The sequence below is a fragment of the Lynx canadensis genome, chromosome C1, assembly GCF_007474595.2.
Source record: "Lynx canadensis isolate LIC74 chromosome C1, mLynCan4.pri.v2, whole genome shotgun sequence".
Classification (NCBI taxonomy): Eukaryota; Metazoa; Chordata; class Mammalia; order Carnivora; family Felidae; genus Lynx; species Lynx canadensis.
Genome location: NC_044310.1, coordinates 70,516,055 through 70,528,341, shown reverse-complemented (window position 1 = coordinate 70,528,341; position 12,287 = coordinate 70,516,055). Strand labels below are relative to the sequence as shown.

General features: G+C 38.1%; 1 protein-coding gene across 4 annotated transcripts in view; it reads right to left on the bottom strand.

Annotated features, from left to right (window-relative positions):
• Positions 1–456: 456 nt before the first annotated feature.
• PRKACB (protein kinase cAMP-activated catalytic subunit beta) overlaps positions 457–12,287 on the bottom strand; it is a 129,135-nt gene continuing 117,304 nt past the window's right edge. For all 4 annotated transcript variants that reach the window (XM_030324074.2, XM_030324071.1, XM_030324072.1 and 1 more), the window contains 2 exons: positions 7,507–7,671; positions 457–3,791 (listed from right to left, as the gene is read on the bottom strand). In XM_030324074.2, the coding sequence (XP_030179934.1) occupies positions 3,666–3,791; positions 7,507–7,671 (291 nt within the window). In that variant the 3' untranslated portion in view covers positions 457–3,665. The remainder of the gene's footprint in view (positions 3,792–7,506; positions 7,672–12,287) is intronic.

Below are 12,287 nucleotides of genomic sequence, written 5' to 3'. Positions count from 1 at the left end.
AAAAAATGGTAAGGTGTTGAATACCTAGAAAGTTATTTCTTGAGGTCAAGGACAACTGTAGAAACACATACCAATCAGCTGAAATCGGAAGAGGTACTATGAACCTCAACAACACTTCTGAAGAAAAAGGTAAAAATTCATAGTTCATTGTTCCAATATAAGGATGAGGGCTCCTGCAGTGTCAGTTATTTAAATATGTAAATTTTCAACATTAAGAGTAAGTTAGACTAGTAGCATGAGGAAGTAGAAACACTTTTTAGAAACTATGGAATGAATCTAGTAGTTTCTTAATATATACTCAGTTGGACTAGATTGGTGGGCATTCTTCCCCTATTACTCTGTTCCCATCACCAAAGACCAGCATGAATACATAGAAACTAGAAACCTATAGGCATCTGTAGTATCCATGGAAAAGAAATCAAGAGATAAGAGCACCAAATAGAACTCAAGACACCATTTTATCCTTTGAAGATACTTTAATTTTGCTGTTATGATTAATTAAAAAACACAGTTGTTTTCAGCATTTCCTAGCTACAATAGTGCATAGGAAATTCCATTCTAAACAAAGAAGTAATTAATGAAATAACAACACACCTTAACATTTACATTGATAGGTTACAGTTTACAAGGTGCTTTCACATACATTATTTCATTTGATTCTTACAACAAGCAGATAAAACAGTCAGTGGGAAAGAAAAATGATTTTTTTTTTTTTTTTAGGCTTATGATGAGTATTTTCAGGCCAATGGGCAGTCAATACAAGAACATATCAAAAACAAGACAGCAATACCCACAAGCCACAATATCTGTTTTTGGTAGGTTGACAGTTTGATATCAGTTGGATATTTAGCATCAGTGAAGGAGAAAGGAATCAAAACAGACATAAGGTCCTTATGATATTCAAAAAATTGTAAGAACACTGTAAGAGATAAGGAGAAGAAAGATGCCCTAAAATATCACCTTACCGAGATTTACTTCAAAGCACATTATCCCTTCAAAATGTCAAATAAAAAGAATTTTGTCATGACATGTGAAAATTAGAAAAGACCTTAGAAACCGCCTAATGGAATTCTTCCATTTTGTAGAAGAGAGAGCTGAGGCCAAGGTCAGGCCGACTGTGACAGACCAGACCTGAGACCCAGATGTCTTGACTTTGAGTCAAGGGGTCCCTCCTCTGCAGTGCCATCTCCTTATCATTTACTGAGGAAAAATGTAATTTCTTCTGCTTCAAATAATGTAATCTGAGGTTAAACACTGATTCATTCCACTGATTTCTTATTCAAATTTTCATCCTGTTCTTGGCTAAATTGTGGCTGAAACTGGGAGTTTTATATAACTTGAAGATATTCTAATTCTGCGTCCTTGATTGGTTGGAAATAGACTCCCTTGACATATCTGAAAGCTTGCTCATGTCCTTTAAGTGGAGAGAGAAATGGGAATGGCTAAATAGCCCTCAAAACCAACGCATGCCGAGAGGTCATCTACCTAGGCAGATTCTACAGCAAGTTGTGCAGGGCAAGTAGTAATTTTATTTAAAATGTCTTTTTAGAACTTAGAGAAATCTTCTTAATTGCTGAAAACTAAAATGTAATAATCAAATTGTCATCCCCATGATTTATTAAAATAATTCTACAATAATATACAATAAAGCTACCATGGAATTTGTTGCATACATATAGAATACAACGACCAGCATGTTCTTGGGCCAAAAAAAACGAATGAAAATATTTTATAGAAATGATGGTTTAAATTTATTAACATGAATGACATATTTTTGTCACATAAAACTTGATACAGCAAAGTATATCATATTTTTCTTGCACATTTTAAATATAAGTGGACCAACTGAAATCAGTTATCAGCTCTTAAATGACATAACCATGCAGGAACACTTGACAACCAAAAGATGTACAGATGGATGCAGAGAACATCCCAGACAGGCTTTTTCAATGTCTTCAAAGGTTTTACAAGAGTGTGGTACAGAGATAAAGAAGTTGTCAGTGACCGGCACCAATAATGAAGCAAATAGAATGCTTATATACATTAAGATCAGTCTGATTAAAAACAACTCAACTTATATGCATGTAAATTGATCATAAAAAATGAACACAGTTTACTTTCAGCTCTTTTGGTGTGTTGTTTTAAGATAGGTCACTGACACACGGAGATAAAACCAGATGGGAAAATTTAAAAGCAAAGAAAAAAATACTTAAAAAACAAAGTTAAGCCATGGATTCTCAACAAACGTGGAACTAACTGTGCAAAAATGCTTGAAATTTCCACTGACAGCAATGCTGTTGGCAAAAAAGAATTACAAAAAATTAAACTCAAATACTAACATTGCATCTGCATGATCATACATGCTGTGTACGGAAAGAGGCTGGGAATTCTAATGTGTCTAAAACTATCACACCTCAAAATTAAAATACAGTTGTGGCAGTTTTAAAAACTTTGTCCCTTTTCCTCGTGGATGAGGCATAGGATGAACGCTGAAGCTACAACAGTGCCTCTCCCTCGGGCTGACAGATACTGTGTGCTGGAATAACCTGGCAACAACTCCTTTTGTCCTTAACCGTGACAAAACAAAGCGAAGCAAAACAAACAGAAAAATCCCTATATAAATAAGAGTGTCTCTACACTGCTTACAAGCATCAAGCCATTTGTTGGACTCAGCAAAGTAATTGTCCACATTAATGATCTTTTTTAGTTCGTTTTTTTTTTTTTTTCCCGTAAAAAATTTACAAGGAGGACTTGTTTGAGAAACTAAAAAATTTGTCCCTTTCTTCATCAGTCGCGTTCTGTCAAAATACTGGCTAAAACCCTTACGGAGGAGCGAAGGTATAGAAATCTTAAAGCCCTAATCCCTACAGCAATGACCAAGTGATGGTCCCCTACCAAGTGATGGGACCCACAGCTTTAGTTTCTCCTGTGAGTGAGCTGCATGTGTCACACTGCACAGGTGGTCACCCGATTACTCACCGGGAGGAAAATACAAAAGGTGGTGAAGGGAGACGGAACCTCTGATCTCTAGAAATCCAAATTGCCGGGTGTAGCTACTCTATCCAAATGTCTATCCAAATGTCTCACCAGAGCGGTGAGTTCTGCAAAAGGTATTGTTTTGTTTTGTATAAATTGCCTTGTTGATACGACACTCTGTCTTCAAAAATTGTCAGAAGTTTTGGCAAAACTGATTCTGAGCTACTCAAAGTAAAAATAATTACTGGCCGTACAGCCTCAAGCCATCGACCAACAACCATAACGGCAAGAACTACCGAAGGTAACACTTACCCTTCCTTTCAAATATCACAGAGCCATAACACTGCCCGTCTGAAATACCCACAAAATAAAATGGAGCACTGCTTGGAGAAAACCCGACGAACATGAAAAAGGAAGAAATGGGTGGAGGGGAGGAGAAAGCCCAACCAGAGGGAAGCGGGAAGGTGTCTAGTTGTGTGTTATGGCACAGACAATGCTTGCTTAGCGGTGCCTTGTTACATAGGTGGACGCAGAGCGCACACACGGACGATGGCAATAAAGACCTCACTCAGTCGCTGGAATGACGGAACTAGGTAACTGCTTCAACAAGGACGGTCTCGACTCCACCTGATCTCTCAACAGAGTGCAAAGACTGAGTGTGAGCTCTGATGTCATCTTGTTGCCCATCTTTAAAATTCACAAAATTCTTTTGCACATTTTTCTGTTATAGAGACACGGATATCTTCTTCTTCATAGTCATCAAAGTTGCTGGTATCTCCAGAGCCTCTGAACTTTGGTATGAATGGTGCTTCCACCTGGAAATGAGACAGAAAAATGAAGTGTGATATTTTGATTTATCATAGGAAAAACGTATTTGGTCTTCACCCTAATCCTGGGCACAGAGCTCCTTAAACTCTTGGATGTCATAAGTGTTATGTTAATGAGGTGACTTTTGGAAAGCCCCTAGGTAACCTAAGGATGGGTGCTGGTTAGACACTCGGAACTTTCAGTCTCACCTCCTAACCTCCAGAAGCGGGGGTGGGGAGGATGGGGGGCTGGAGACGGAGTTTAGTCACCAATGGCCAATGATTTAAATAATCATGCCTACCTAATGAAGCCACAGGACTTCAAGAGGATGGGGTAGGGAGAGCTCCCAGGCCGGTGAACAAGTGGGGATTGGGGGAGAGTGGCGTGCTTGAAGAGAGCAGGAAGCGCTGAGCCCCGTCCCCATATGCCTCTCTTCCCTCTGGCTGTCTTTGAGTTACATTCTTTTATAATAAACTGGTAACAGTAAGTAGTTTCTGACTTCTCTGAGCTGCTCTAGCAAATTAATCGAACCCTAGGAGGGGTTTGTGGGAAACCTCTGATCTAAAGCTGCTTAGTCAGAAGCAGGTGCCTAACTTGCAATTAATGTCTGCAGTGGTGGTGGGTGGAGGGCACTCTTCTGGGACTGAGCCCTCAGCCTGTGGGGTCTGCGGCTATCTCCAGGTTCAGCGTTAAGAACTGAGTTAATTGAGGGGCGCCTGGGTGGCGCAGTCGGTTAAGCGTCCGACTTCAGCCAGGTCACGATCTCGCGGTCCGTGAGTTCGAGCCCCGCGTCAGGCTCTGGGCTGATGGCTCAGAGCCTGGAGCCTGTTTCCGATTCTGTGTCTCCCTCTCTCTCTGCCCCTCCCCCGTTCATGCTCTGTCTCTCTCTGTCCCCAAAAAAATAAATAAACGTTGAAAAAAAAAATTTTAAAGAACTGAGTTAATTGCATGGTGGTATGGAGAAAAAAAACCAAACCCACAAATATTGGAATCAGAAAGAGGAATAATGAATGCCTGACAGTTTCTAAACACTAAGGAAAATAAATTCCCACCATTATTATATGGTAGCATCTTTAAATGCCTTCAAGTCCCTAAATGATAACAGCATTAGAAACAGCAGCAAACAGGGGTGCTCGGGTGGCTCAGTCACTTAAGGTGCCGACTTTGGCTCAGGTCATGATCTCACATCTCATGGGTTTGAGCCCTACATCGGGCTCTGTGCTGACAGCTCAGAGCCTGGAGCCTGCTTTGGATTCTGTGTCTCCCTCTCTCTCTGTCCCTCCCCCACTCACACTGTCTCTCTCTCTCTCAAACATAAACATTAAAAAAAAAATTAAAAAAAAAAAAAGAAAGCAAACAGTAGGTTTGCTATTAATCTCAACATTTTCATTCAAGGAATGGTACAATACTTAAGAGAGTTCTAGGATAATTAACTGTTGGTATCAAAATACTGGCACTTTAGGTTACAGAACTCCAGATTTTCCTTTATCGGTTCCTTATTTCTCAAGCCTTTATATTTCTATCCTTTTCCTTAATTCCTTTCTCTTGAGGTTACAGGTAGTTCTTACATATACTTTTTTTTTTTTGTTTTGTTTTTTTTTAAGTTGGCTCTAGGCCCAACATAGGGCTTGAACTCATGACCTGCAGATCAAGAGTCACATGCTTCACTGACAGAACCAGCCAGGCACTCCTCTTAATCTTCCTTTTAATTCCCAAGTTTATTTTGTTTAAAATATCTAGCTATCAAAACTTTCTGGGAAGTTGGAAAGAAACATGTCCTTTTAGAAAAATAGCATTGCTGAATTCTGAACATTTTTTCTCCTTGGATCCTAAAATTAAAATGGCTTTCCTTTATTTAAAATAGGGACTTTATTAATATTAGGTGGTGCACTGAATATGTTTGAGGAGAAGATTTTAATTTTTACTTTTTTAAAAGTAATCTCTATGCCCAACACGGGGCAGAAACATAAACATTTAAATTATGAGGAATTTTCAAGATTTTGATTTTCTTCTAATTAACATACTGTTATCCCAATTAAGAGCCCCAAAGACAATATAGATATTTGGAGAGACCAATAAAACAGGAGTCCTTGTTTAATGGGTACACAGTTTTCTTGCGAGATGAAAGGGCTCTGGAGAGGGACGGCAGTTGTGGCTGCACAACAGTATGCACTTAATATGATTGACCTGCAAGATAGCAAATTTTGTTTTGTGTATTTTCTTACAATACAACTAAAAAATATTGAACTATATATTCTTTTCCTTGAACATTGATAAGAATTCCACATATTAAATATACAAATATTTTGGAAATTGAATAAAAGCTACCATCAAGGTATGTAAAACAGTGTGGTGCGTAGTACAAGAATAGACAGAAAGAACCCCTAAAGCATAAAGTCGGAAACAGACCGAAGTATGTAATAATTCAGCATTAGCAAAGGTGGAATTTCAAACAAGGGGTCAAAGAAGAGTTATTCAACAAATGGTGAGAGGGTAACTGGCTAATTACTAAACAACAACAAAAAGAAGTTAGATCAAAAGGCACTAAAAGAAAATACAGATTCAATAAATCACCCAAATAGAATTGCTCTTGACTACATAACATATCCAGTTGAGATAATAATGCTAAGGGCTGTTTCATGAATTTAACGCCTAGGAAGTTTCTGAACCCATCTTATGAGATGCAGAGACTACTGCCCTCATATTGTTTTGGTCTTTGCTGCATTATTAAATTCTTTTAATGCTTTGTTTTTATATTCTTTTCCAAAAGATATAAACTAGGAAAACCGTGCTATTAGTATTAATTTATAGCATTTACATTTTTTTCCTAAGGAAATTCACTCATGTGGCTGCATAGCATTATTAAATATGGCAAGTCTCTGAAACATTAGAAGTTTTGGCTTTATGGAAAAAAAATAAAAAATTAAATATATTCAAGATGACAACACTTTATAAATATGAATTATCTTTAGGCATTTGAGAAGCAATGTTGAGAGAAAAGTAACTCAGCACAGCAAAATCTTTCTTCAATGTCTCAATTTGTTACAACGGTAAAGTGATAAAGACTGAAAAATATCTGATGAATCTAGCTATTAAATGTTATTAAATCCAGCTGTTTGCCAATTCCAGGAAGGAGAATATATTTGTTTATATTTGTCTTTCTAATGCGGCTTCACATCAGTTTTGAAATGCAAACCCTTAGGACATTGTTTACTTAATAATTACCATAATATTGTGAAGAGTAAGAGGCAAGGGTAGGAAAAAGTTGACACTGAACACATTTCAGATTGGGGCGCCTGGGTAGCTCAGTCAGTAAAGCATCCGACTCTTGATTTCGGCTCAGGTCATGATCTCACGCTCTGTGAGATCAAGACCCGCCTTGGGCTCTGTGCTGACAGCATGGAGCCTGCTTGGGATTCTCTCTCTCCTTCTCTCTCTGCCCCTCCTGCATGTATGCATGCGCTCTCTCTCAAAATAAATAAACATTAAAAAAAAATTTCAGATTGATGGTCAAAATAGAATATGCCTTCTCTTTAATCAAGTAGAAAACTCATTTTTTTTAAAACTCATTTTTAAGTTGTGGGCTGGAAAGGTCCCTTAAGTCCTGCATAGGATTAATTCAAAGGTAAAAAAATTAAAACCACGTGTTAAGTTGAAAATATCTTTACCACATACAATTTAAATACTAACTTCCAAAAGCTTTTAAAGAAAGAAATGGCTCACCTTCCTCTGGTAAATAGCAATCCAATCTGTTGTAGCAAACCACTTGTGAGTTTTTATATCACTCACACCATTCTTCAGGTTTCCAAATCGTTTCGTCAAATCCACCTGCAGCAGGTTCCTTAGAAGGTCCTTGAGATCTGAACTGAAGTGCGATGGGAATCGGACCTGTATGAACACACCATGTGGTCAAATTCACATTCCAGTGGTTATCATGGCCTCACCTTCAACGGACCATAGACATCTGAAGAAAATGCTTTAAAGGGTTAATAGACCCCATTTATGAACTCCTTGCATTCTTACTGTGGTTCTCTACAAGTGCTACCATCACCTTATAACTTGTATCGCGTGTCATGACATTACCTCAGTCGATCTTTATTGAGGTATGTTGTAATATTTGTGTATGTCTGTTTCCCCCAGATCATGAGCTTCTGGGGGGAAGGTAGTGTGCCATTTTGTATTTTTATTCCAAGAATTTATTGTGTCATTTCAAATAATGTAGTTCATCTAGTTAACAATTAGTTATTAAGACCTACTATGTACCACACTGCTCTAGGCACTAGATATATAGCAATGAACTATGACTTATTTGGTGACTATGGTATTAACTCTATTCTAAAGATGGAGAAACTAGGATTTGCAGACATTGTATAACTTACCCAATCACTAGACTATAAAGTGGCAGAGCTGGGACTAGAAATCTAGTCATGATTCCTAGCCTCATAAATTTTGTTCTTTATTACACTCTCTTCAAATAAATATAACTCCTTAACATATATATTCTGAGTTTCCAAAGCGCAACATGATGTGCATTCTCATAGTCTCAAAGTAGAAATTAAATCATAAGCATGCAAAGCTAGACCCTATGGCAAAGCCAGACTCATAACTATAGTCTCCCGACTGCTATTTATGCTATTCTGTAAATAAATGCTTCTCCAAGTGTGGTCCTAGGACCCACTTTCATCAGAGTCAACTGGAGGGGTAGAGGGTAAAAATGCTGATCCTGGGGCTTCAAATGACAGGGGCACTGGGTCTGAAATTCTGAGCTTTTATCTCTATTCATGAAAGCCTGAGAAGCACTATCTTCTCTACTTTGTGCAGAAGTTTTATTTTCTCTCCTAGTGACAGATCAAAAAAATTTTCATGTAAATAATAATCTAAAGTCATCATCATCCCAGAGGAAAACTAAAATTTGTGTCCAACAACCAAGGACTATTTGAAGGTTGAATAGCTAATGACCCAACAGGATTTGGGATCAACTCAAATAAATCAGCAACTGAAAGCCTCATTTTTGCAAAGCCCGTATTACCACAGAGTATAAGAGGGTTTATGTTCCAAAAAAGAAAAAAAAAAAAAGGCACACGAATTGCTCCTTCTTTAGTTTTTACTTCCAAAAGTAACATTTTATTAATATAATGGCTTATTAGAAGTTAGGCACTGTGCTAAACTTTATGTGCACTGGTTCATAACCTAACATTACGGTAAACATGATTATTATCTCCATTTACAGGTGATACAATTGAAAGTGACACCAAGTAAGTAATCTGCCTAAGATTACAGAGCTAATAAGTGGTAGAGCTATCATCCCAAACCAGGTACTCTTGGCTCTGGAGTATATATCCTTAATTATTCTATACTGTTTTTCATGATTCAATAACCTGAAAAGAGTTATTGTCAGGACACTTCTAAAAGACTGAAATTTTCATCTTAAAAATATTTGCTGCACATTTCCTCATTTATCCCAGTTGGAGTAGAAACTAGAGAATATGGGGTATTCAAAAGGCATAGTGTCTAAAAATAACATGACTTATTTTTATAGTGGTTATATTCCAACTTTGCTTAGATTCCAAAGAAGTAGCTTATATGAAGTAGAGCTGTCTTTGTTTAGAATAGAGTCCGCATGAACTGTTCAACGTAATGTGCCAGTTATTCTCCCTTTCGTGATGTTTGGAATGGTAGACAATAATGTACTACATATACATTATCTTCTGGGGGTGCCTGTGTGGCTCAGTTAGTTAAGCGTCCAACTCTTGGTTTTGGCTCAGGTCATGAACTCATGGTTTGTGAGTTCAAGCCCCCATCAGGCTCTGTGCTTGCAGCCTGGAACCTGTTTGGGGTCTCTCTCCCTCTCTCTGCTCCTCCCCTTGCTCACGCTCCCTCTCCCTCTCTCTCTTTCTCTCTCTCAAAAAGAATTAAATAAACTTAAAAAATATTATCTTCTGAGGGGTGCTTGGGTGGCTCAGTTGGTTAAGCGTCGGACTTCAGCTCAGCTCATGACCTCATGATTCGTGGGTTCGAGCCCCACGTCGGACTCTGTGCTAACAGCTCAGAGCCTGGAGCCTGCTTTGGATTCTGTGTCTTCCTCTCTCTCTGCCCCTCCCCCACTCACACTCTGTCTCTCAAAAATAAACATCAAAAAATTGTTTTTAAATTATCTTCTGAATTCAGGTAACGTGCAATAGAGTGCCTAAAGAATATACACACCTAAATAGAGTAGATCTTTATTTTGGAATGCAGATAAAGCGTTGGTCTTGGATTAATGTGCATATGTATCTTTGTAATCTTTAGAACAGGGATTCTCAAATGGGGAGCTATAGAAGGGGCTTATGATGGTAGACATCGGCATTTGGAAAACTTATCATATGACAGACATATCCTCTTCACCTCCGTATCACAAGTCTTCTTCCCCAGAGATTCTGACAGGTAGCCCACCTCACATAGTAGGCATGTTAATGATGTTAATGATGAGAATCTGTCATATCCTTTAAGTATACTGAAGGAGAAATAATGAGAATCATTGTGAAAGCATTTTTTCCATGACTGTTCTGAAATGTAATCAGAAATGTAGTTTCTTTGTTGATTTGACCTTCCAAAGAGCCATGTTGATTCATCAAATTGAAATTAGCAAAAACGAGAAAATGACTTAAACACAATTACGTTTCAGATGCAAGACTTTACTTATGGCATGTTAACTTGGAAACACCAACGGTTTCTATCATGGGAAGCATGATAATTTTTCCTTCAAAACTGTATTAAGAAGAGTATTATTTCTATTATTATTATTGATTATAACTGCTGTAAAAATTGAAATCAGAATCCTAGAATATTGGAGCAAAGGAAGTCTTAGTTTAATTTAATCCAAATCTTCATTTTAAGATAAGGAAACCAAGTTCCAGTGAGACTACCAACTCAGTCAGTTTCATTGTTGGGAAAATAACTGAATCCTCCTGACTCCTACGTCTCTCTGATAGTCCATTATGGGGCAAATAATGTGAAAGTAGCTGTAAAGAGCCAGATGTGGAAAAGAAAAAGTCTGGACCCATTAAACCATTAGATCTGAGAGATAAGATTATTGCAAACTGGCATTATTTAACATGAAAGAGGTGTTTGTGCAATATACACTTCCTAGAGTGTTTATTTGATCTTTTTTGCCCGATATTTCCTGTTTAGAATGCTTTAACAACGGTTAGGGACTAAGTTACTTCTGAGTTTCCTAATCTATTCATGAGAATAAATCTATTTCTACAACGAGGTATAGACATCAGAACAAGCTTTTGACATATAGTGTGTATCAAAAAGTTTGTGACAACTAAAAAAATACATGTTTAGAACACACAGGTGACCACCTAAGTCAGTATCTCTGAGAGTGAGTGTCCACTTCATGAGAGCTTCATGAAAGCAGAGACCATAACTAATTTACTGTATCCAGCACTGTCTGGCATATAATATGAGCTCAATGAATATTACATGAATGCATGAATTCACATCTGACAAATAATGATCAAACACCTTCCATGTGTTAGGCACCAATGTGCTTGGCATATAGTAGTAAACAAAATAAGCAAACAGTCCTACCTACAGAGTTTACATCCTAGTGAGGAAGAGAGATGATAGATGATAATTTAGCAACAAGAGCGATCCTTTTTTTTTTTTTTTAATGTTTATTTATTTTTGAGACAGAGAGAGACAGAGCATGAACGGGGGAGGGTCAGAGAGAGAACCCGACGCGGGGCTCGAACTCACGGACCGCGAGATCGTGACCTGAGCCTAAGTCGGACGCTTAACCGACTGAGCCACCCAGGCGCCCCCGAGAGCGATCCTTTACAAATGTTGTCATCCTATCGCACCTCACAAAGTCTTGCATTGTAAGGTCTTTGATGTTTACTCTGAAGAAAATGGGGAACCACTGCAAGCTTCTGGAAGGAGTAACGGGATCTAATTTAACATTTTTCAAGAACCACTCTAGTGACTCAGAAGAAAGCAATATCAGTGGAGGTGGCAAGAAGTGGTTGAATTCTGTGTGTATGCTAAAGATAGGTAAAGATAGAGTCAAAATGGTTTTCCTGTGCTTTAGATATGGAGTGAGGACTCCAGAGTATGTTCGCCTGAGTAACTGAAAGGATGGTGTTGCCATCAACTGAGACGGGAAGAGCAGTGGGAGGAACAGATTTGCCAGGGAAAACAAAAATCTGTTAGTTTTAGACAGATTGAATTTAAGATATGTATTGAATACCTGAATGGAGATCTCAGGTAAGAAGTTGGCTACAAGGGTCTGCAACCCAAGAGTCAGGTATGGACTGAAAAAGTGAATTTGGAAATCGTCAGTTGGCATTTACAGTCATGAAACTGGATGAATCCACCAATGGAGGAAGTGCAGAGGAGGAAGAGGACCAAGGCAAGGAGGATCAACAAGGAGAGACCAATAATGCAGAATAAAACTAAGATTGTGAAGAGTTACTGAAGCCAAGTGAACAAATAATAAATGACCACTGAACTAAATTCAA